A 26,427-nucleotide genomic window follows, 5' to 3' on the forward strand; every position below is an offset into this window, starting at 1 on the left:
AATTATATAACATATACAATATAATTATTTAATTGACCCCTTTGAAAGTCAGTTGCAGATACGTGACCCTGTGTTCCTAGAAACTTGTATCTCCTAGGAACAAGGTCCTTTGTCTTACATAGTCTGTCGTTCATGACGTTGACATTTTTGAGGAGAGCTTACTTGCTGGTTATTTGGTAGAGTGTCCTTCAGTTTGGGATGTCTGTTTCCTGAGGTTTAGATTCAGATAAGACTAACACATATTCCTTTCAGTGCGTCACATTAGTAAGCACATTATGTCAGTTTTTCTTCCTGTTGGTAACTGATTCTGATCACATGGTTAAGGTCCTGGCTGCAAAGGTTTTTCCATGGTAGTTACCATTTTCTCTTTGTAACTGATAACTAATTTGTGGGGTATTATTTAATCTTGTCTGTCAATAAACTTTCACCTGGGCCAGGCGCAGTGGCTCATGCCTGTAATCCCAGCACTTTGGGAGGCCAAAGTGGGCAGATCACCTTAGGTCAGGAGTTCGAGACCATCCTGGCCAACATGGTGAAACCCCATCTCTACTAAAAATACAAAAATTAGCCGGATGTGGAGGCACACGCCCAGCTACTCAGGAGGCTGAGGCAGGAGAATCGCTTGCACCTGGGAGGCGGAGGTTGCAGTGAGCCGAGATCACACCACTGTGCTCCAGCCTGGGTGACAAAGCTAGATTCTGTCTCAAAAAATTAAATAAATAAACTTTCGCCCAATAATTTTAGTATTCATTGATGATTTTTGCCTCATTCAATGATTCTGCATTGATTATAAAATGTTGAGTTTCTAACTCTCTCATATTTATTAGTTGGAACTCTAGGTAAGGAAGGGAGCTTTCTTTTCTCCTGTTTTTGTTTTCTTAGTATCATTTTGGACTTGATTTATTTTATTTTATTTATTTATTTTTTGAGAAGGAGTCTCGCTCTGTCGCCAGGCTGGAGTGCGGTGGCGCAATCTCGACTCACTGCAACCTCTGCCTCCCAGGTTCAAGCAATTCTCCTGCCTCAGCCTCCCGAGTAGCTGGGACTACAGGTGTGTGCCACCATGCCCAGCTAATTTTTGTATTTTTAGTAGAGACGGGGTTTCACCATATTGGCCAGGATGGTCTCGATCTCTTGATTTCATGGTCTGCCCGCCTCAGCCTCCCAAAGTGCTTTTAATATATCCCACTGATTTTTTTAGTATTTCCTTATTTTCTGACAAGATAATGCTCTAGGCTTATCTTGTATTTTCCTTGCCCAGCCCAGGAATCAGCAGTTTCTCCAAGGAGTTTCTTTAATAGGTATGTAGTAGTAGTATGTAGTAGTTTCTTAGTTTCTTTTAGTAGGTATGTCATTTAGAAGCTAAAATTGGCACTAGGTATTCACACTGATACTGGATATCATTGCTTTGAGGCATTTCAGCAGACAGAACTAGGAAAATTTATGCAAATAAGTGTGTGTATATATATGTGGGACACATGTATATATGAATACATATTTGTCATACTTTTAAATCATGAGTTCATACTGAAACTTTTAATCCAACACCATGGGTGCTTCTTTGCCTTCCCCCATGTATTGTCTCTCTTACCACAGCAGTAATAACCCTGGCTCCCATTTTTCTCAATATATTTCACTCATTTGCTCAATGCTACCATAAATACAAGTTTCAGAATCACTACAGCTCTATCAACAATAAACCTTCTAAAGTTCACGACTTCTTTGTAGTTCATTTTGTCTTTAAACTGAAGATACATGGTTAAGTTACCTGAATTAGTAACTGAGTGGTTATCAATATGAATTAGTCCTTTTTGTTTGTAAACCACTTTAAAGCCTTTCCTCCTACACTGTTGACTTGATTTTACTAAGTTAAAACATTAATAGTTTTACCAGAACTGGAGATTAAGTTTGAGCAGAAGTACCAACCATGGAGTGCTGATCCAAGATGCCCCCCCACCTCAGGCATCCTCTCTGGTGAAACCCCAGGGCCCTCCCACTACTGATGGCTTTCCCTTGGCTCCAGAGATCTGTAAGCACTGCTTGGACAGTGAATCATTATTTCAAGGTCAACTTAATGTGTGACTGTTTATTCTCCACTTTTCCCATTTCAAAAATATTTTCCCCTACCCCCCATTCCCAGTAGCCCTTAAGAGTCATTCTTTTTTTTTTTTTTTTTTTTCTTAAAGCATCTTTCCACTCTCCTTCAGTCACCAATCCTAGTTGGGCTCTGAGGACTTTTGCAGCAGTCTCTTGACTGATCTCTGTGGCCTCCCACTGAGCTGGAAGTCCTGTTCTCAGCTACCATACTAACTCCAGATCCAGATTTTGTTGCATTCCTCTGCTCCAGCGCCACTTCCAGAGCTCCCTGTTCTCCAGAGTCCTTAGCCCACGTAGGTGGTCCTGGACAGTCTGTCCCTCCCTTGCTTGCCTAGTGAGTTTTCTGAGCCCACAGTTCTTGTTTTCGTGATCTCTGCTATGGTCCATAAAAGAGTACATACAAGCTCTTTTTTTTCTTTTTGGAGGTAAGAGTCCAAGAAGTGTTTCACCAGGTTGTGCAGTCTGGACACCGAGATGGTAGAGGGGCTGTAAGATGGTAGAGGAACCAGCTCAGGAGAGCCGCTGGGCTAGCAGCTTTACGGAAGCCTTGGATGGTGGGGAAACTCCCGTACAGAAACTCAGCTGGTCAAAGAAACTCAAAGCCACAAGACCTTGGAAGCTTTGTCAAGTGGACCAGCCTCCATGGACCACGGAATACCTTGAGAGTAATGACAGTTGAGTGTTCTCTTGGCTGTTGTGTGGGAATGCCTTTCCCAGCTGGTGCCCTCACCTTAAAGGGAAAAAGAAAATACACTGAATTTTGTAAATGGGAAATACTTGGGTCCACTGAGCTGATAGCTGACAAGTGTCTGTCTTTAAACTGAGAGCAGATAATATGGTGAGCTGTGGTGTAGGAAGCACTGCTAGGGTCTTGCTGGTCCTGCCCCGCCTTGTGTTAATCCAGTTCCTCCTGAGCTACACAGCTAACAAGTGGTGAAGCTGGGATTTGAACTCAGATGGGTTTGACCCCAGCCAAGCCTGTGTTCTGATCATTTCAAAGTACTGCCACTCAGCTGATGAGGAAGGTGAGATGGACTTCTAAGGGTTGGCCTAAGAGTAGGGGTGAGGGAGGTTGGTGGTCTGTTCCCTGGGCTTGTCTTAACCCAGAAAGCTACTACATTTAGACAGCTTTCCTATCTCCTGCATGATTCTCTTGCAAAGCAGTACCAACAGATGGCCAGTCATCTTTTTGAGTTGCTAGAGTAATGGGGAGCACATCCACAATACACCCTTCTAATGCTTGTTAGAAAGTGCTTTTGTTGCAAAGTTCTTCTAGCTTCTTTTTTTGACCCTGTCTTGGTCTCCCCAGCCCAACTTTCTGCCTCTGGTTGCACTGATACTTTGTCCTGGTGCTGGTGCTTAAGATGTGGTCTGCTCAGCCAAAGAAGTCTGTGAAGGATACTCACCCACATGTGGAGTTGATGAATCAGCCCTCTTCACCTATTCAACAGATGTGACTGTTTTGTCTTTCTGGTTCCAAAGGATTTCTGGAGAGCTATGACTTTACCCTTTTAGAACTATTGGTCCTAATACTCTGTGCACCTCTGATGTCAGCATGGGATTTCTACAATTCCAAGCAGGAGTTGCAGCCACTTGATAGGCAGTGCCTCAGTCTGGGGCCTCTGTGGAATCCAGCTGGCATATTCCAGCCAATGTGGCAGCCTCAATAGTTAAGTTTTGACCATGTCCCTACTGTCCTGGGTGGTGAAAATACTCCCTTTATGTGTCCTTGGGAGCAGAAAGATGCTCTTCAAAAAGTGGTGCCTGATGGAGATCTCCACAGAACAAGACACTCAGAAGGGCAGGGATAGAATCTTTACCTGAGCTTGGTCTAGTATGAAAAGCCTAAGGCTGGGTGCAGTGGCCCATGCCCTGTAATCCCAGCACTTTGAGAGGCCAAGGCAGGTGGATTGCTTGAGCTCAGGAGTTCATGACCAGCCTGGGCAACATGGTGAAAGCCTGTCTCTACTAAAAATACAAAACTTAGCTGGGCGTGGTGGTGGGTGCCTGTAATTCCAGCTACTTGAGAGCCTGAGGCAGGAGAATCTCTTGAACCCCAGAGGCGGAGGTTGCTGTGAGCTGAGATCACACCATTGTACTCCAGCCTGGGTGACAGACCGAGACCCTGTCTTCACATACCGCCCCCGCCCCCCCCCCGCCCAAAAAAAAAAAAAAAGCCAAGCCTGAGTGGCATCAAACTTTTGTTTCCCATGAAAATACTAGTCCCTGCTTGATGGACTGTTACCTGGGAACAGGGGCAAACAGGGAGTTACAGTCAAGCCACAAATGGGAGATTTGCAAGCCTGACCCAAGCCTGAAAGTGCTCATCTAGTCTCATACTCTTGTAACCATCAAGATGAGCTGTTACAGACCATCCTTAAATGACCTTCCTTCCTTGGCTGCCTGGAAAGCTTGCTTGCTGATTTGTCTCCCACACCTTTGCCTTTTTTGCATAGGCATATTAGGCCATTTAAGGAACTCACCCCCTATTGCCAGACCCATGAAGTGTGTAGGGTATGACTTCTTAAAGAAAGAGTGAGGAGGTCTAATGCCAAGAGAAACTTTTTAAGACAGTCTGGCTCTGTTACCTAGATTGGAGTGCAGTAGTGGTGCAATCTTGGCTCACTGCAACAACCTCCACCTTGTGGGCTCAAGCCATCCTCCTATCTTAGCCTCACGAGTAGCTGGTGTGCACCATCATACCCAGCTAATTTTTGTATTTTTTGTAGAGGAGTTTTACCATGCTACCCAGGCTGGTCTCGAACTCTTGAGCTCAAGTGATCCACTCACCTTGGCCTTCCAAAGTGCTGGGATTACAGGCGTGAGCCACCATGCCTGGCTGAAAACTTCATTTCTGTAGCTGCACTGACTCTATGTGGTCTTCAAAAGGGCAATGCCAGGGTGCAATTACGCATGTAAGCCCAGAGTCTCAAGCCGTGAGGACCCATGCTACAGGCCAGTGGATGGGTGTTCCCTGAATGCCTCATGCAAAACTCAGTTTGCAAGAGACTCCCTCTTAAACCACAGATGACTTGGCCTACACACACTCCAGAGAAATCTAAGGAATGAAAGAAAGTGAGCTATTCCTAAATTCTGCTCTTAAAAAAAATTAAAAAGCCAAAACAACAAAACCACCAACTCACTAATAAGGTTAACTTGCTGCCATTTAACAGATTATCAGAAATTGCAAACTCTCTCAAGAGCCACAGGACAGAAAATCATCTCTTTAAAGCCATACCTGGTAGAAACAATAGAAAATCATCTCTTTAAAGCCATACCTGGTAGAAACAATAGGATGACTACCACAAGCCTGATTTTGAATAGTTTATTAAAGGAAAGGTGAAGCATCAGTTTCAAATTGTACAAAAGGAAAAAAAACCTCATATTGCAAATGTACAATTTACAGAATTACTAGCAAAACCAATCAAGGAGACACCGAAAATACAAAAATTTGATTGACTTCAAACTGAACTGGAAACCCATTGGAGTAGATATTTAGCCTTTTTGTGTGGCATGGTAGTCTACAATTCTGTCAGCATCTGTTTTCCATACAAGACTGTCAACGCAAAGGATCAGTTTGTGCATGTGCCAGGGCACCTCATGGCTTGCTCCCCGGCCAAAACCACAGGCAGGCAGGGCTGGGGTGGACAGTCCAGTCATTCCTGCACTTTCACTTCCAGTGAAGCCCACAATTCTGGGAGAAAGTGAGGCCCCAGCTCCCCTAACTAACTGGAGCCCAAGAATTGCTGAATTAGCAGAGAAGATATTTTTGGTGACCAGGTTTTTTTCAGAACTGTACAAATGTTGAGAAAAATGTTTTGTGTCTTTACTAAAAGGATGAATAAAATCATCCATCATCATCTTGCTTTCCTGCACAAAAGATGATCACTGGGTGTGCAGAATTTTTAAAAATGTTTTTCGTATTTGATAAAAAGGGAAAGCCTCATGATTCTGTTGCAGCTACTTTAAAAACCAGCCCAGAAACAGCTGTGGATGAATTGGTTTGGAAATTCTGAGGCTTTAGAAATCAGAAAGGAAGAGACTAAGTGGGGTTTTTAAAACAATAGCAGCAAGTCATAAAAGTCTAAGCAGAATGTAACTCTAAACCATTGTAGACTGTCCTGAAGATTCATAATTTCTTTCCCCAAAAGAATTATTCTTAATATGCACATTTAACACTGAAATGTAGCTGTAATTCAAGGTAAGCTTAGGAACTTCACCCTCTAAGCACAGACTTCTATGCAGCACATACTTCTATAATCAGTAAACTTAATAATTAATTCACAAAATTAGCGCATAAGGGTATTAAGTGCATGGGAAGTAAACACAGTTATGTTACACTTAAAATTACTTTTGAATGATTGATTGATTGATAAAGGATTTCTTTCTTCATGATTATCTTAAGAAAATGGAAGTCTGTGTAACTTGAATTTGGCAGGGCATGAAATAAGTGGTAAAAACAGCAAACTGATAACTTGAGAATCATTTTCGTTTTACTGAGAATACTTTATTTGCTGGTAGAAGTTGCTAAAAATGCACAGAACAAATACCAATAGAAAATGCACTGTATTTGAATCTCCCTAGTCTATATAAAATGAACGGTGTACAGCATCTGTTGGAAAAATGGCTGCATGGACATTTCTTATTTTATGCCCACTTATAAATAAAAATAAACCTTTTATTCAAGAGTATATAAAATCTGGGAATTCATATCCATATCCACAGAGGGTGTGTGGTTTTTGGCAGAGATGCACTATGTCAGAATTTCATCTTAGCTTGTCAATGTTCTGCTCCTTCATTATTTGTGTTCCACAAAGGTCAACCAAATCCAGTGAACTCCAAAACACTCTTCGGCAATTAGGATGAGCTGCTTACTCATAGGTTTAATAAAAATGGTTAGCTTTTAAAACATAAAAAGGCAAAATGTTAAAACGGTTTTTAAATTGTACAACAGGAAAATAAAGTTAAAAATATTTTTTTTTTTTACTCAATGTTGAGTTTTCATAAAACAGGTGTATAACAGTGTTTATCTTGACAGCTGTTTTAAAAATTTAAAATTTCTTCCTCCCTCCAGAAAAACACACACATCTGTACTGGGATAAGTCCAATAGTAGGACACAAATGATTTTCAGGTCAGTCTTTCTGAGTTGACATTCACCAACATTCCCTTGGGTAATTTACATGCTCCTCTTCTGTCACTGCAAAAAGGGATTGACCTTAATCATTTGATTAAAAAACAAATCAGATCACATCAAAAGTGTTTTTCCCCATACAAGCTATCACAGTATATAGGCCTCTAGCTCTAAATAATAGAGTTCCAGATTTGTAAATTTTCTTCAGACTTCAGAACATAGGCATTCCAAATCCCTAGAAAAATGATGAGAAACATAAGTATTAATTTCATGCATAAACAGGACCCAGGAACCATAAATAAAAAGCAGTAATAATTTGACATTTACTGAATCATCTTCTATGATAGCTGCAGAGTCAAAGAAGTCTGGCCTTAGCTCAGCTCTCTCTCGCCGATTTCTTGATGGAGGCTGGAAAGAGAAATCGGTTTCTTAATTTTTTTCTGAGATCATTAAGACAATGAATTGTGATAATCAGCTAATATTTCTGACAGTATCATAAATATATGGAACTGCTAAGAGTCAATTTTGAAAGGAAGAAGAGAATCTGGCTTTTATATGAAATACATTTTTTAAAAACAAACAGTACTTTTGGCTTTTAATTATGTTGGCAAAAACAAGGCACAAAACTTTCAAACTATCATGAATAAACAACATGTTAATACATATAAATAACTTTGGGCCTACATGCCCAGGCCATATCTTCCCTTTAAAGTCACAGAAAGATTACAGAATTCATTAACTACTAGGTGATAAACCTCTGTGAATTCCCCAAAGCAGGTAGATGGAAAGTTATTGGAAGGTGGGGGCAGGGAGATTATAGATTGGAGTAATATGATCTCATTTATATTTACAAAACTTACAAAAACTTTTCATTATGGAAAATTCACAACATACAAAGCAGAATGTTACGGGCTGAATTATGTCCCTTCAAAATGTGCATGATGCTGAAGTCCTAATCCAGTACCTCAGAACATGCCAGTATTTGGCGACAGGGCCTTTAAAGAGGTAATTAAGGTAAAATGAGGTCATATGGGTGGGCCCTAATTGAATATAGTTGGGGCCCTGATAAGAAGAGGAGAGACACATATAGGAAAGACCATCTAAAGACAAAGGAAGAAGGCAGCCATCTACAAGCCAAGGAGAGAAGCCTCAAAAGAAATCACCTTCATCTCAGGACTTCTAGCTTCCAGAAATGTGATAAAAAAAATAAATTTCTGGGCCAGGCATGGTCGCTCACGCCTGTAATCCCAGGTGGGCGGATCACGAGGTCAAGAGATCAAGACCATCCTGGCCAACATGGTGAAACCCCGTCTCTACTAAAAATATAAAAATTAACTGGGTATGGTGGCATGTGCCTATAGTGCCAGCTATTTGGGAGGCTGAGGCAGGAGAATCGCTTGAACCTGGGAGGCAGAGGTTGCAGTGAGCCGAGATTGCAGCACTGCACCACAGCCTGGCAACAGAGCAAGACTCCATCTCTAAATAAATAAATAAAAATTTGTTTACCCACTCAGTCTGTGGTATTTATTATGGCAGCCTTAGAAAATACACAGAAAAAGCAGCATGATTAATTTCTATGTACCCATCACCCAGTTTCAAAAATTGTCAAACATTTGGCCAGTCTTGTTCCACTGAGTCTCACTGTTTTTCCTTCCCTATGTAATTTTGCCTATAACTACTACAATGTGTTGTCTATAACTGATGAGAACTTTTGAAAAAAACATAACCACCATGCATTACTATTCCTGAAAAAATAAGTTCTTAGTAACACCTATGGTTAGTCCATATCTCAAACATGTCTTCTCATACTGAACAAAGAAGTCCCATATTCGGCATTTTGTTATGCTGAAGCACCGTGGATTTTTGTCAGGCTCAAATTTAAAGCACAAGAGGCCAGATACACAGTGACGCTGAAAGATCTGGTATGAGCTCTCTTCAAAGAAGGTAAAAAGAAAGAACCAGTTTCTGTTATTATCAGAATTTAAAATATGACTGCTTTGAAAGGAGGCTTGAAGAACACCCAAGCTCATCCAAATGCCCACTGTTGTTGATCAGTGTCACCTCCTCCTCACCTCACCCTTCCTCCCAGAATTCTGAGAATAAGAGGATAATTTTTTTTTGTTTTTCTGAGATGGAGTTTCGCTCTTGTTGTCCAGGCTAGATTGCAATGGCGCGATCTCGGCTCACTGCAACCTCAGCCTCCCAAGTAGCTGGGATTACGGGCACGTGCCACCACGCCTGGCTAATTTTGTATTTTTAGTAGAGACGGGGTTTCTCCATATTGGTCAGGCTGGTCTCGAACTCCCGACCTCAGGTGATCCACCCACCTCAGCCTCCCAAAGTGCTGGGATTACAGGTGTGAGCCACCATGCCCGGCCTAAGAGGATCATCTTACACCAATGCCCCCACATATTTTAACAAAAGAAAAATATAGTGAATTTCTCTACCAGATCAATAACCATGGTGTCCTCAAATTCTTCATTCATATCTTCTAACTGGCTTCGGGATGACATCATCACATCTTCAAAGATGGGCTCAGCATCTTCCTCCATTAGACCCCGACTGGTAAGAAAAAGGTATTGTCAGAAAGCTCATCAGACTCCACCATTTGGAGTCCTGGCTGTTTCTCAGATTAAAGTTATTCTAACCAACTGAAGTATACCTTCTAATCATGACCTACAGACTACACAAATTAGACTGAATTCCAAGACAATTAAGAATCATTCCTTTGGTTCATTCAAGATTTCATCTCACACATCAAAAGGAGTACAATTCAATAATAACGGTTGTTAACATTTATTTATGTGTCAATTACCCTAAAAATTTTATTGGTAATGTTATCCCAATTTTACAAATGAGGAACCTGAAGCACAGATTTTTTTGAGACGGCGTCTTGCTCTGTCGCTCAGGCTGGAGTGCAGTGGCGTGATCTTGACTCACTACAACCTCCGCCTCCTGGATTTAAGCGATTCTCCTGCCTCACCCTCCTGAGTAGCTGGGATTATAGGCGCCCACCACCATGCCCGGCTAATTTTTTGTATTTTTAGTAGAGACGGGGTTTCACGATGTTGGCCAGGCTGGTCTTGAACTCCTGACCTCAGGTGATCCGCCCGCCTCGGCCTCCCAAAGTGCTGGGATTACAGGCGGAGCCACCACGCCTAGCCAGCACAGATGTTTTAGAGCTTGTCCAAGGCCATGCAGCTGCCAAGTGGCAGAGCTAGGATTTAAATGCTGAAAGTGTTAAGAACTCACGCCCTCCTTTCCTATGCTGCATAGCATATCACGAATTATAATTTTAACTCCTAAGACCAAACATCAAAGAAACCCAAGTCATTTCACAAAATGATGGGCATCACATAGTTGTTATGTTGTGATACTCCATGTAACACTTACACAGCATGCCTCACTCCAGTTCTCACTTTCATGTAGTTCATTCCTGTTCTGTCCTTCCGATTTAAGTCTTCTAACTTCGGCTGGCCTAACCAAGAGATCTGCATCTGAGGACTAAGAGAGGGTACTATTATTAATTTTGTAGCAGCAGATGATGAATTTAGCTAATGAGCCCCAAGCTAAGAAAGCCAAGGTAGGTTTACTTAATCCCATGTTGGAGGAATTAGCTGGATTTATTCTGGTGTCTTTTTATAAAAAAGGCAGTAAGTTGCCCAAAGATATCTGTAAGTCTCCAAGAGAAGCTGGCTGAGGCTAATTGTTAGATGCTTAAACTGTCAACCAAATCTCTGCCAAACAAGGGTTCTCAGACCTCTGTCTTGGGCTGGTGCCGCACTCACAGGTGTACCTAGCTGGACAGCAGATCCCCAACTAACAGAAATTATGTTGGCTTGGCAGCTGAAAGTTCTCCAGAATTCAACAAGGAAGAATATAGCATCTTTTCCTCAGTCTTTATGGAGTCAAATCTGCACTTGTACTCTAAACTTATTGGCACATGGAAGTGTGTGTAAACATGCCTCTAAGGAATTTTTTTTTTTTTTTTTTTTTTTTTTTGAGATGGAGTCTTGCTCTGTCATCCAGGCTGGAGTGCAGTGGCACAATCTTGGCTCACTGCAACCTCCGCCTCCCTGGTTCAAGGGATTCTTCTGTCTCAGCCTCCCGAGTAGCTGGGACTACAGGCGTGCGCCACCACACCCAGCTAATTTTTTGTATTTTTAGTAGACGTGGGGTTTCACCATGTTAGTTAGGATGGTCTCGATCTCCTGACCTTGTGATCCACTTGCCTCGGCCTCCCAAAGTGCTGGGATTACAGGCATGAGCCACCGCGCCCAGCCAGGAATTTTTTTTTTAAGACAGGTTCTCTCTCTTGTCACCCAGGCTGGAGTGCAGTGGCATGATCTCAGCTCACTACAACCTCTGCCTCCCAGGCTCCAGTGTTGCTCTCACCTCAGCCTTCCGAGTAGCTGGGATCACAGGCATGCGCCACCACGCCTGGCTAATTTTCTTTTTTGGTGGTGGTGTTGAGACAGAGTCTGTGTCACCCAGGCTGGAGTGCAGTGGTGCGATTTTGGCTCACTGCAACCTCTGCCTCCCGAGTTCAAGCAATTCTCATTCCTTAGCCTCCTGAATAGTTGGGATCACAGGCGTGTGCCACCATACCCATACATTTATAGGATGTAAACTTTAGTGGTTTTTTAGCCAATACAAACTGTCACATGAAGTTGTCTCTAAGTAGCTGTCTTTATATCATGTGGGGCCACCACCTTGATTAAACCTATAAACCTGGAGCAGGGAAAAGAAGGCAGACCATGGCCACAGGGAATGACAAATGGTAGGGTCAGAGGGGCAAGGCAGGCTGCTAAAACAAGGAGAAACCCACCCTGTAGGAAGAGGGGTAGGGATATTGGTTAGGTCACCCATCTTGGGATGCTTGCCATAAGGCAAACCACCTTCTAGGATACTTGGCAGCACAAGAATGCCCAGTTATACCATGGGTGACAGTGAGTATCCTCTTGGGTTTGAAGGCTGATCCCTTAGAGCAAAGGGGCCTTATGAAAACCCAGGATTTGATACTTCTAACACTGTCTCTATTTTCAACCTAACTAAATTTGTTGAGTTCAAATGAGAGTTCTCCCTCTTATCCATCAGAGTAATTCACAGCATTACCCAACTATACACAGAAACACAAGTGAGGAGCTCAAAGAATTTCAAAGTTGGATGGAAAACAACAATAAGATTTTTATAAGCAAAACACGCCATCACCCTCTGCCTTCTCTACAATTTTCAGAGGTCTGTGTACTAGAAAACATTTTAATTACTAGCATGGAGGAAAGGTAAGACCTTGATTTTCTCTTTGAGGGCAACTATTCTCAGAATTTATCAAGTAAGATCTTAAAAATTCTTAATCCATGAGAAGTTTGAGTTTAAAATGTAACAAGACAAAATATTAATTAAATGGATGATAAAGCTAATACAGTCTATTTATTTGGTGTCCAGACTACTGACAACTTAATATAGGCTCTTACAGGTTTTCTTGCCTAGGAAGTAACCTGCATTTCTTGGTAAGTCCCTGAGAAGAAACAGACCTGCCCAATGAAAATGCACATGCCAACTGAAATTAGCACCTGGTGAGACACCGTACATTTAAAGGTCTGTAAACTTCCAGGAACTGGTATCTTCAACAATGTTTACAGACTTTTTATAGCTCTTCTCACATGAAGTGTTTACCCTCCGTTTGTGGCTTATCATGAACTGACCAGCAATATGTTCTGATGAACAAATAAAGTTTTTCTTAAATAGTTTTACTTTCTTTAAAGGCTTTTTGCGAAAAAGACAAATTTTTGCTACTTACTTGTGTAAAAAGTCTGGTTCAGAACCATGTTCAGACTCAGGTTCTTGAATCTGGTCTCCCATGGGCCGACTGTTCTCCCGCAGTACAGTGGATGTGAGTTGTGGTGCTGGCAGGGGGCCAGGAGTCTGAATCATGGTGTCAGTCCTGTTTAGCCATGTGTTATCCAGACTCTCATCTGTAAAATTCCAGTTAAGGTCACACAATGTCGTGGGTGGAGTGAACTCTGGTAGCAGTCATACCATAGACTTGTGAAGAGTGTGGCTCTGCAGTCAGACTGCCTACTTTAAATCTCAGTTCCACCACTTACTTACATGACTTTGTATAAGTCATTAAACTTCCAAAGTTGAGTTTTCTCATACATACAATGGGGACACATTACCTAACCTCACGAAGTTGTAGGGACTAAATGAGGTAATGTATGTAACCACTGAATGTTAGCTATCATCACATCATCATCTCTTTAAGGCCCTCCATCTCTAAAGATTCATTCATCCTAGAAGGGGAAGATTGCAGCCAGCCAGAGACCTCTCCTCTTTTCTTTGTTCAAGCAATAAAGGGCCTATTTCCTGGGCCTCGTAGGGGTCCCAGGCAGTAGTAATTAAAGTCTGACTGGCTTTTGTGGAGAAATAAGCAAATCCCCTTGCACAACTAGACACTGGTCAATAACTTCTTGCCAGGTTATACATGTGGAGATGGGTTGAAAGGTTCACCATTTTCATGCCTCTGTACTTCAGGGAAGCCTTCCCTGATTACCCCTACCCAACCCCCCACTTACCATTCTTTGTTTAAATTTTTTTTTTCAAGACGGAGTCTCACTCTGTCGCCCGGGCTGGAGTGCAGTGGCGTGATCTCGACTCACTGCAACCTCCGCCTCCCAGGTTCAAGCGATTCTCCTGACTCAGCGTCTCGAGTAGCTGGGATTACAGGTGCCCGCCACCACGCCCAGCTCATTTTTATATTTTTAGGAGAGACGGGGTATCATTATGTTGGCCAGTCTGGTCTCGAACTCCTGACCTCAGGTGATCCGCCCACCTCGGCCTCCCAAAGTGCTGAGATTATAGGCATGAGCCACCACGCCCAGGCTTCTCTTTTAATTTCTAGAGGAAATACAGTCATTCATACTCACTTAGGACTTAATTATACACTATACTGCATTAGCAGGTTATGTAATTTGTCATGTATATAAATTATCTCTGTAAAACTTAAGTTTTCCAGGGGCTACGAACTGTTTTTCTTTCAGAACTTATGAAAATGGTTTATAAATATATATATATTTTTTGAGACAGAGTCTCACTCTGTCGCAGGCTGTAGTACAGTGGCACGATCTTGGCTCACTTCAACCTCCGCCTCCTAAGTTCAAGTGATTCTCCTGCCTCAGCCTCCCAAGTAGCTGGGATTACAGGCATCTGCCATCATGTCCAGCTAATTTTTGTATTTTTAGTAGAGATGGGTTTCACCATGTTGGCCAGGCTGAAATGGAACTCCTGACCTCAAGTGAGCAGCCCACCTCAGCCTCCCAGAATGCTGGGATTACAGGTGTAAGCCACCAGCTAAGATGGTTTATAAAGATTTGAGCAGATTAAAGCATTATTTACAAACTGTCCTGATAAAATATTACCTAGTTTTTTTTTTTTTTTTTTTTGAGATGGGGTTTTGCTATGTTGCCTAGGCTGATCTCAAACTCCTGAGCTCAAGCGATCCACCCATCTCCCAAAGTGCAGAAATTAAAGGCATAAGCTACTATGCCCGGCCAAGTTTCTACCTATAAAAATTCTAAATTATTCTAATATGATAAGGCTTCTTAAAAAGTATTACTGCTTTGGTTTTCCTTCTGAAGAATTTTAATCCCAATACATAGTATGAATCCTATTGCTTTTCCTCTCAAGTCTCAGAGATGTGTGTGTTAGGTTCCTCTTTTGCCATCGAGCATCCTCTTTCTCCTCATATTTCTCAGGTTTCTGATATTTTTTTAGACCTGTAGATTCTAGATGGGCTTTTCTGTGCCTGGAAATACCTACCCATTGTCTGGTTAAAGTAATTCCTCTGATCTGAAGCTCACTACTCAATCTCTTCTTAGACACATTTCATCATCTTCTATTCATAACACATTTCATTCAACATTTAATTCAAAACTTTTATTCTCTACCACACTTAAAATTTTATGATAAAAAGATTATTATCACTTAGGTTCTGAACCTGGTAAACTCGTCTGTCAGCTGTCTACTACATGTCATCTTTTCCAGAAAATCTTCCTGTATTCATTAAAAGTTTGGTCACTGTCTATATGTTCCCACAACCTCCTGTGTTTGGCACATCAGAGCATTGACCATGGTGAAATCAAACAGCCTGTTTCTGTTCTCTATCTGCACTCACAGCATATTAATACTTAATCTGTAGTACTTAGCACAGTTCTTAGGAAGGCGCTTGGTAGAAACTCACTGAATGAATGGATAACTCCAGGGAGAACTCTCATCTTAAATAGAAATAGATACTTCTAATCCTTTAAAGATTCCTCAATGAAAATATTTCTTTTAACACTTTCTCATTTTCATCTCTGAAGGATGAAACTCTGCAGCCTAAGGGTTCTGTGCATGCAACCCATCTTAGTCATTTTGTAAATCTCAAATTGACAAAAAAGTTTTCTTTTTTTAATTTAAACAAATTAGGTTATCTGGTTCCACATAAGCTTCTCTTAATCTTGAAAATAATATTGACTGTACCACTAATGAACATTATGGATAGTTAAAATCTCTAAGCTTTAGTTTCTTTTGTGAAAAATTTAGACAACAGTGTTGACTTATAAGACATTTATACACTTATACGTCATTCACTATGTGCCAGAGACTGACTTAAGTGCTTTATAAATATGTCAAATAAATGATTAAATGATATAACGCATGTTAAAACATATTCCTAGTACCTAGCAAAAATTTGATGAATGTTGGCTAATAAGAATATTACATTGAAGAATGGCTAGGCGCAATGGCTCATGCCTGTAATCCTAGCACTTTGGGACACTGAGGCATGTGGATCGCTTGAGTCCAGGAGTTCAAGACCAGCCTGGGCAACAAGGTGAAACCCTGTCTTTACGAAAAATACAAAAATTAGCTGGGTGTGGTGGCACATGCCTGTAGTCCCAGCTACTTGGGGGCTGAGGTGGGAGGATTGCTTGAGCCAGGGAGGTTGAGGCTGGACAAGACCCCAGCCTGGGCGACAGAGTGAGACCCTGTCTCATTAAAACAAAAAAAAAGAAAAGAAAAAGAAAAGGCCAGGTGCAGTGGCTCATGTCTATAATCCCAGCACTTTGAGAAGCCAAGGTGGGTGGATCTACTTGAGGTCAGGAGTTCGAGACCAGCCTGGCCAACATGGTGAACCCCTATCTCTACTAAAAATACAAAAATTAGCTGGGCGTGGCGGTGGGCACCTGTAATCCCAGCTACTTGGGAGGCTGAGGCAGGAGAATTGTTTGAACCTGGGAGGTTGAGGTTGCAGTGAACCAAGATCACACCACTGCACTCCAGCCTGGGTGACAGAGGGAGATCCTGTCTCAAAAAAAAAAAAAAAAAAAAAGGAAATGCCTGTAGTCATTCTTTAGAGAAAAGTCCAGGATCCTACAGTACAAAGACAAGATTTTATATTTTCTTTCTCTGGACTTTTAAAAAAGACTTTAAGTCCCAAAGCTGTAATTTGAAAGGAAATCTTAAACTTTGTGGAGATTTTGTTAAACTTGAACAGTAACATTTATATTAATTCTTTTGTTCCTTTTGAAATATAGATGCTTTGAGCTGGAGCTGCAAGGTTAAAAAAAGAAAAGGAATACAGATGCTGCCTAATTTACTGACTGATGCTAGATAGATATGAGGCATTACTATACAATGATAACGTTCAGGTAATTTATTGAATGCTACCTATGTGCCAAGCACTGTGCTCAGTACTGTGTGTATACTAAGTAGTTTATTTGTAGTATCTAATATTCACGGGAACTGACAGGATAAATACTCTGCTAATCCTTCATTTGATGAATGATTTAAACTTAGAGGGTTAAGTAATATGCTCAAAGGTTGCACAGCTGATAATGAGAAGGCCAGGTCTGAATTCTGGAACTCTGATGTTAGAATTTGTACTCCTCATCAACAGTCAATACTGTTTCCCCAATAATGAAAAGAATCATTAGATTTAAATTCTAATTAATTTTGCCACAGATTTTAGCAAAACCTTTATTAGTCATTTTTTTAGGCAGCACAGGTAAGATGCTGAAAGATAAGAAGTTATAAAAAGAACAAGAGAGAAGACTCAGGTCACAGACCTCCTCTTGGTTTGGAGAAAATTTATTAGAAGCATGAAGAAGGATGAAGATTATTTGAGAAAATAAGCATTTTTACTTTGAGGCTTCTCTTAGTAATTTTAACAGGAATGCTTTGTTTTAATAGAGCAATTTTTAGGTTTTTTTTTTTTTTAACATATAGGAATACCTACTGTTGATCAGATTTTCATGACAATTTAACTTCCCATTCCCCATAGTCCAAGAGGGTTATAAAACCAGATTTAGCCATTACTGCCTTTTTAAAAAATTAAATGATGGGAGTCTTGCTCTGTCGCCCAGGCTGGAGTGCAGTGGCATGATCATAGCTCACTGTAACCTCAAACTTCTGGGCTCAAGTGATTCTCCCACCTCGGCTTCCCAAGTAGCTGGGACTACAGGTGCATGCCACCCATTTAAATTTTTTTTTTTCTTAGAGATGGGAGTCTTGCTATGTTTCCCAGGCTGGTCTCAAATTTCTGGCCTTAATTTCCTGATCCTCCTTCCTTGGTCTCCTGAGTAACTGGGATTACAGGTGTGAGCCACCACACCTGGAGGCCATCACTGTCTTACTGTTCCAACCAAGTGGTAGAACTGGAAAACAACTATTCTGGTATATTCAATTTGCTGCAGAAATCTACCCTCAAATTACCTGTATCTCACCTATATTAGGAAGAATTTTAATAGAATAGCATTGTGACTATCTTACTTTATATTTTAATGTATTAGAGGCATATAGTATGGGGATTGATTTTATAGACCTAGCTAATTTTTTCTTCTTTTGGTCTGTCTTCCTTTGTGCTCCATGCTTCCTCAACTTCTTTTTCCTTGATGCTTTTCTGTCTTACTTCATCTGTTTCAACCTTTTTGCCTTAACATCTCATTGTGAATAAAATATACAAGAAAATCATGTGCCTGATACTATTATCTTGCTTCAAAAGATTATTTGCTACTTTATCTCTTTAAAACCAGGCAAATTGTTTCTTATAGTGTAAAGGCAGACTTACCTTCTACTCGTTTTTTATGAAGTGGAGGTCGTCCTTTCTTATTCCTTACTGATGAGGTTTTGCTGCTGCTACTTCCACTGTTCACAGACATTCTATCATCTTCACCCCCAGTGACTAATGAATTTCTATAGGAGATGAGTGGAAGCCATACATCTTCCCTCCTTTCCATCATCTGCTCGGTAAGGAATTTCTCTAGGTATGAATGACTAGAAACACAATAGAAACAGCAGTGATTTTCAGGGAAGCAGTTCATACATCACTTACTTTTTCTTAATCTGAGGCTCTCTTTCTGCAGGTTCTGAAGAATACCTAAGGACACACATTAAACTATTAACAGTGGTCACCTTTGGAAAGAGAGGGACTGAGGAGTTAAGGTTTTGTTTCACATATTCTTGGGATACTTTAAAGCAAAAGAGTGTATTACCTAAGGGTGTGTATGTATGTACGGTCTTTCCCATATTTCTTCCTTTGCTTTTAAACACCAATGTTAAAAAAAAAATCAGAAGTTTAGCTCAAAAAGATTATTGAGTTTTCTTATAAAGTGTTCAAGCCAAAGCAGGATTTCTAAGATGGTGGAGTAAGGAGGCTGGCATGCCCTCTTTCCAGCAAAACAACATTTTAACTAGTAAAAATTATAAAATACCATAATTTAAAGTATTTGCCAATTCTCTTAAGGGCATACAGCAAATGGAGAAAAATTTATTCAAGAAAATCTGGCCAGGCACCGTGACTCACGCCTGTAAATCCCAGCACTTTGGGAGGCCGAGGTGGGCAGATCACTTGAGGACAGCAGTTTGAGATCAACCTGGCAAAACCCTATCCCTACAAAAAAAATTAGCCAGGCGTGGTGGCATGCACCTGTAATCCCAGCTACTCAGGAGGCTGAGGCAGGAGAATCGCTTGAACCCGGGAGGCGGAGGTTGCAGTAAGCCAAGACCGTGCCACTGCACTCCAGCCTGGGTGACAGTCTGGAGACTCCGTTCAAAAAAAAAAAGAAAATCTAATACATTTTGGCAAGAACAGCAAAAGTTTTGTAGCATTTGATCCACAACCTGTTCCCTTCCCTTGTTTCCTTCTCCCTGCCACTACAGCTCTATATTTTAGAAACTCTATCTAGTCCAGGCAGGTGGCCAAGAAGATGGGGGTTCCCTCTCTCTCTAGTTCCCAGGCTACCCTGAAAGAAAGAAGCATACCATTTGCATTTCTCATCACCTCCCAGCCCTGTGTTGTGTAAGTTCTATTCTGAACAGCAACCAGGAAAAATGAAGCTCCTTTTATCCCACCTAGCCTCCACTCCTGGGGTAAAACACTACCCTGGGCACAGCAGGCTGAGAACACTGGAACCCTGAATGCCCCACCTCAAAGTCCCTGTCGAGAGATTCCAAACCTGGGGCAAGCTGAGACTCAGGGGTTACCTACTCTCTCCCCTGCTCAAAGAGCCAGAGGTGTTATTCTGGGAGAAGAGGGATGCTGTTCCATCCCATCCAATTCTGCCCTCCTCCCCATTTCAGTGGCAAAAAAGTTAAAGTTCTCCCTGGTGGCTGAGGCTGACTATGAAGAAGAAACTGCAGCTGGAGAGAGGAGTGAGGAGGAAGGTGGTGGTGATGACTTTGTTTATTTGGAATGAAATGTAGAAAATTCCTTTCCTAAGGGTGTTGACAACAGAGATCCTGATGGAGTGAAAATGAGAGGGTGCTGGTAGTTCTCTGACACTAGCAGCAACAAATGACAGCGCAAAACAGCCGGAAGTTCAACAGAGAAAACCAGAGAAAGAGACAGCCAAGAAGAACCTTCCTGGAGTCATAGTCAATCCTGGGAGTTGGATTTGTTAACTGACTGTTGTAATCATTTTACAACATATATGTATATCAAGACATCATATATACACCTTAAATATATATTATTTTTTAAAAGGAAGGATTTGTTTCCCTTTGTTTTTAACTAAAAAACAAGTGATTCTTCATTTCAGTAGCTCCCTTTGATTCATTTGAACGTAGCCTACCAAATCCTCCACTGTGATTTTTTTTTTTTTTCATCACAGCACTGGAAGAATGCTTTATCACCAATCTTTGGTGGTTATTAATAGGTTGCTGAGCTAACTTGGCATTTCACATATTTCTTCTTATATGAAAGAAGGATAACATTTTATAGTTACTGATCTGCTTAAGTAATTGCTATGCTTAAAAGTTTCTTTTGTTTATAGGTTTCAAATTTTGTGAGTTTATCTGTTTATCCATTAAGCATATTTGGAACAGGTTTAAAAAATAAAATAAAAAATAAAAGTGCTGGGAGTTGGGAAAGCTATGCACATATCCTAAGCTGCATTCACTCATGGGCAAAAAAGGGAAGGGAATGAGGCAGACTTGAAAGCATTCCCCAAGCCACATACAGATCTATCAACACAGGGAGGAAGCTTCACTGGCAAAAGTGGTTTAAATACAACCTCTCACCAAACACTGGCTGAACTAACAGCTATTCTTACACCTAGAAGCAACTCCTAGGAAGCCAGGCTTAAAAATAAAATAATAATGCTTCCCTGGTCGTCTGAAGACTGCACACCCAAGGCTGCCTTTCTCAGGAATAATCAGAGAGGTATCTTCCAAGCTGCCTAAAATGTGGGTCAAAAAAGTAAATACCCTGAATTATGAAAGCAGCCTGCAAGCCATACACATATCCAACAGTAAAGGGTAAACCTAACTGGCTAAGGGGTTTAAGCACAACCTTTGATCAGTAAGTGGCTTATGCTAACCCAGGGGTGACCTCCTCAGCAGCCAAGACAAATGATAAAAACAAAGGAAAAAAGATCTGAGCAAAGACATCAGAGGCTGCACAAGGCAGAGAAAACAGATTTTGGAGTTTGTTCATCCATGTAACTAAACAAATAAATGACCAACGAGAAAATAATATCAACCTCTAGGGGGCAGATAATTAGTAAAGAGTAGCTATATTATTGTTTCAAAAGATATCATTTTTGCAATATTTGTTCTTTTTATTTATTTATTTTTTTGAGATAAGGTCTCACTCTGTCACCAAGGTTGGAGTGCAGTGGCACAATCTTGGCTCACTGCAACCTCTGCCTCTCAGGCTCAAGCCATCTTCCCACCTCAGCCTCCCGAGTAGCTGGGACTACAGGCATACATCACCATGCCCAGCTAATTTTTTTATTTGTGTAGAGACAGGGTTTGCCATGTTGCCCAGGCTGGTCTTGAACTCGTGAGCTCAAGTGATCGGTCCGCCTTGGCCTCCCAAAGTGCTGGGATTATAGGTGTGAGCCACAGCACCTGGCCAAATGTCCAGTATTTAAGAAAAAATTATGAGACGTACAAAGAAACAGGAAAATGTGATGGATACATTGATAAAAGAGCAAGCAACAGCACCTTGGCCCACAAAGATTTCAAAGCAATGATTATAAATACAAAGTCCCCAACTTACAATGCTTTGACTTATGATTTTTTTTTACTTTATGATAGTGCTTTTAGCTGTGTACTTTAATGGTTGAGTACCTATACAATCATTCTGTTTTGTACTTTCAGTATAGTATTCAACAAATTTCATAGTATATTTGACATTTCATTATAAAATAGGCTTTGTGTTACATGATATTATCAAACTATAGGCTAATGTAAGTATTCTGCGTGTTAAAGGTAGGCTATATTATTCTGTGATGTTTGGTAGATTAGGTGTATTAAATGCATTTTTGACTTACAATATTTTAAACTTATGATGGGTTTATTAGATGTAACCCCATCTTAAATCCAGGAGCACCTGTATGTTCAAAGAACTAAAGAAAATCATATCTAATTAGAAGTGGGTTTGATGACAATATCTCTCATGAAATAAAGAGTATCAATTTTAAAACAGAACCAAATGGAAATTCTGCAGTTGAAAGTATAATCAAAATTAAAAATTTACTATAGTGGCTTGACAGTAGATTTGAGCTGACAAAAGCAAGAAACACCACATTTGACGATATATCAAGAAGTTATGCCATCTGAAGAAGAGAGAGAAAAAAGAATAAAGAAAAACGAACAGAGCGTGAGAGAAGTATGGGATACCATTAAATATACTGACATATGTGTAATGGGAGTAACCAAGATAGCAGACGAAAAAGCAGAAAAATTTAGGAGAAATAATGGCTAAAAACTTGCCCAATTTGATGAAAAACATAATTTACACATCCACAAAGTTCAATGAACTCCAAACAGGATAAATGCAAAGAGATCCACACATGGATTCATCATAGGAAAAATGCTGAAAGCCAAGGATAAAAACAAAATCATGAAAGTAGTAAGAGAAAAGTAATTCACTACATACAAAGAAAATCCAATAAAATTAATGATTAATTCTTATCACCTGGCTCACAATGGAGGCCAGAAGGTAGTGGGATGACATGGTCAAAGTGTTGAAAGTAAAAAACTATCAAACGAGAATCTTACATCGCTCACTGTAACCTCAAACTGCTGGGCTCAAGCAATCTTCCTGCTTCAGCCTCCCAAAATGCTGGGTTTACAGGCATAAGCCACCCCTGAGAGAATTTGTTGCTATCAGACCTGCCTACTAAAGGAAGTTAGTCAAGCTGAAAGCAAATGTCACCAGAGGGTAATTTGAATTTACATGAAAAAACAAAGAGTGCCAGTAAAGGTAATTTGTAGGTAGTTACAAAAGTATAATTACATATTTACTTATCCCTTCTCTCTTAACTGATTTAAAAAGCAAATATATAAAACAATATGTATGTTACTGTATTGTTGGGTCAATAACATAGAAATGTAATATATTTGACAATAAACACAAAAAAGTGAGTGAAAGAGAAGCTGTATTTGAATATAGGAATGATACCAGATGGCAATTCAAATCCACAGGAAGAAATGAAGAGAACCAGAAAAATGGTAAATAGGAAGATTAATATAACAAACTCTATAAATGCATACTGGCTTTCCTTTCTTTTCTCAGTTTCTATAAAAGATTATCTCAAGTATAATTATAACAATTTATTATTGGGTTTCTAATATATATAGATGGACTAGGTGTAACAAGAATAGCCAAAATAGGAGGAAGGAAATGGATTTATATAGAATTAAAGTTTCTGTATTTCCTTAGAATAAATCAGGATAGACCTTAGGTAAATTTTGTTTTGTTGAGGCGGAATCGCACTCTATCGTCCAGGGTGGAGTGCAGTGGCACGATATTGGCTTACTGCGACCTCTGCCCCTGGGGTTCAAGCAATTCTCCCACCTTCGCCTTCCAAGTAGCTTGGATTACAGGCATGTGCCACCATGCCCGGCTAATTTTTGTATTGTTAGTAGAGACGGGGTTTCACCATGTTGGCCAGGCTGGTCTTGAACTCTTGACCTCAAGTGATCTGCCCACCTCAGCCTCCCAAAGTGCTGGGATTACAGGTGTGAGCCACTGCACTCGGCCAGTAAATTTTGATAAGATGTATACTGTAAGGCCTGGTAAGGCCACTAGGAAAATAACTAAAAAAATACAATTAAAGATTAATTAAAGGAATTGGTATGCTACACTAGAAAACATACATTTAATATAAAAGAAGGCAGTAAAGGAGAAAGAACCAAAAAAAAAAAAAAAAAAACCAAAAAACAAAAACAAAAACTCCAGGAGACATATAAAAAACAAAAAGTATAATAATAGAGAATGTCAGGTTGAATTTAAAAACACATGATCCAATTTGCTGTCTACATGAAACACACTTTAGATTCAAAGATACAAAGGCAGAAAGTGAAAGGATGGAAAAAAAGGTGTACCATGCAAAACAGTAGTCAAAATAAAGCTGGAGTGGTTATAGTAGTATGACACAAAAATGTCTTAGAGAATGACACTTTAGAATAAGACTCAACTGGTCAGGAAGATGTAACAATTAAAAATGTATGTACAGGCCAGGCATGGTGGCTCACACCTGTAATCCCAGCACTTTGGGAGGCCGAGGTGGGCAGATTACTTGAGATCCAGAGTTCAAGACCAGCCTGGCCAACATGGTGAAACCCCATCTCTAATAAAAATACAAAATTAGCCAGGTGTGGTGTCACGCGCCTATAGTCCCAGCTACCCAGAAGGCTGAGGCAGGAGAATCGCTGGAACCCGGGAAGCAGAGATTGCAGTGAGCCAAGATTGTGCCACTGCACTCCAGCCTGGGCATCAGAGTGAGACTCCATCTTAAAAAAAAAAAAAAAAAAAAAAGTATATACACCTAACAAGAGAGCCCCAAAATATATGAAGCAAAAACTGACAGAACTGAAGGGACAAATAGACAATTCAATAAGAATATTTGGAGACTTCAATATCCCACTTTCAATAATGAATAGGACAACTAAGCAAAAGATTAACAAGAACACTGAAGACCTGAAAAGCACTATAAACAAAACTATAAGCTAACTAGACAGAACACACATCTACAGAACAAAAACTCCAATCAAAACCAGAATGGTAACACATTTTGTCAAGTGATACATGGAACAGTCTCTAAGACCATATGTTGGTCCATAAAACAAGCCTCAATAAATTTAAAAGGATTAAAATAATACAATGCATGATCTCTGACCACAATGAAATGAAGAAATCAGTAAGAGAAGGAAAATCTGGAAATTCAGAAATACATAAAAATTAAACAAAATACTCCTGAATAACCAATAGGTTAAAGAAGAAATAAGTGAAATGAGAAAATACTTTGAGATGAATAAAAACAGAAATGGAACATACCAAAACTTACAAGATGCAGCTAAGGTAATGTTTAGAGGAAAATGTATAGCTGTAAATGCCTGTATTGAAAAAGTTTTCAAACCACTCCCACTAATATTCAACACCCGTCTCTATCATATTACCCCATTTCAGTGCCTGAAACTCTCGTTTGTCTGCCTGTTTTTTTTTTTTTTTTTTTTTAGAGACAGTCTCACTATCTTGCCCAGGCTGCTCTCAGACTCTTGCCCTCAAACAATCCTCCCACCTCAGCCTCCAGAATAGCTGGGATTCCAGGTCGGAACCACTGAGCCTGGCCATCTGCCTGTTTATGCTGTGCCCCCTGGCATTAGAGCATAAGCTTTACAACAGTAGCTGACCATACTAGGGGCTTAATAAATATTTTCTGATCAACATGACATCAACCTCTTTACTTAGAACTATCACTTATAGTCATATAAGTATTAACTGTCTCTCCAAAATTCTATTTATTTAGAATCCTGTTATATTTAAAAAATCGACTGATTGACACAGGCTCCCCAGGCTGTTGCCCAGGCTGGAATGCAGTGGCATAATCATAGCTAAGTGCAGCCTCAAACTCCTGGGCTCAAGTGATTCTCCGACCTCAGCCTCCCAAGTAGCTGGGACTACAGGTACACACCACCACACCTGGCTAATTTTAAAATTTTTTTATAGAGATGGGGTCTTGCTACATTGCCAGGACTGGTCTTGAACTCCTGGACTCAAGCAATCCTCCTGCTTCAGCCTCCTTACAGGCGTGAATCACTGCACCCAGCTAGAATATTATAAAGGACTCTCTGTCTTAACAGTTTATAAAATTTAGGATTCATTATAGTATTATCCTCTAAAAGAGTTTTTATTTTATTTTATTTTTTTATTGAGATGGAGTCTCACTCTGTCACCCAGGCTGGAGTGGAGTGGCATGATCGCAGCTCACTGCAACCTCTGCCACTTGGGTTCAAGCGATTCTTGTGCATCAGCCTCCTGAGCAGCTGGGACTACAGGCACGCACCACCATGCCTAGCTAATTTTTTTGTATTTTTTTAAAATTTTTTATTTTATTTTATTTTTTTTGAGACAGAGTCTCGCTCTGTCACCCAGGCTGGAGTGCAGTGGTGCGATCTCGGCTCACTGCAAGCTCCGCCTCCCAGGTTCACGCCATTCTCCTGCCTCACCCTCCTGAGTAGCTGGGACTACAGGCGCCCGCCACCACGCCCGGCTAATTTTTTTGTATTTTTAGTAGAGACGGGGTTTCACCGTGTTAGCCAGGATGGTCTTGATCTTCTGACCTTGTGATCCGCCCGTCTCGGCCTCCCAAAGTGCTGGGATTACAGGTGTGAGCCACCATGCCCAGCCTAGAAGTTTTCTGGTTTGGTT

General features: G+C 40.6%; 1 protein-coding gene across 4 annotated transcripts in view; it reads right to left on the minus strand.

Annotated features, from left to right (window-relative positions):
* Positions 1–5,407: 5,407 nt before the first annotated feature.
* The window catches only part of STAG1 (STAG1 cohesin complex component), a 407,390-nt gene continuing 386,370 nt past the window's right edge, over positions 5,408–26,427 (minus strand). For all 4 annotated transcript variants that reach the window (XM_034957447.3, XM_034957449.3, XM_034957448.3 and 1 more), the window contains 6 exons: positions 18,337–18,542; positions 13,030–13,204; positions 10,623–10,733; positions 9,677–9,791; positions 7,557–7,637; positions 5,408–7,464 (listed from right to left, as the gene is read on the minus strand). In XM_034957447.3, the coding sequence (XP_034813338.1) occupies positions 7,441–7,464; positions 7,557–7,637; positions 9,677–9,791; positions 10,623–10,733; positions 13,030–13,204; positions 18,337–18,542 (712 nt within the window). In that variant the 3' untranslated portion in view covers positions 5,408–7,440. The remainder of the gene's footprint in view (positions 7,465–7,556; positions 7,638–9,676; positions 9,792–10,622; positions 10,734–13,029; positions 13,205–18,336; positions 18,543–26,427) is intronic.

Source organism: Pan paniscus, chromosome 2 (genome assembly GCF_029289425.2).
Source record: "Pan paniscus chromosome 2, NHGRI_mPanPan1-v2.0_pri, whole genome shotgun sequence".
Taxonomy (NCBI): domain Eukaryota; kingdom Metazoa; phylum Chordata; class Mammalia; order Primates; family Hominidae; genus Pan; species Pan paniscus.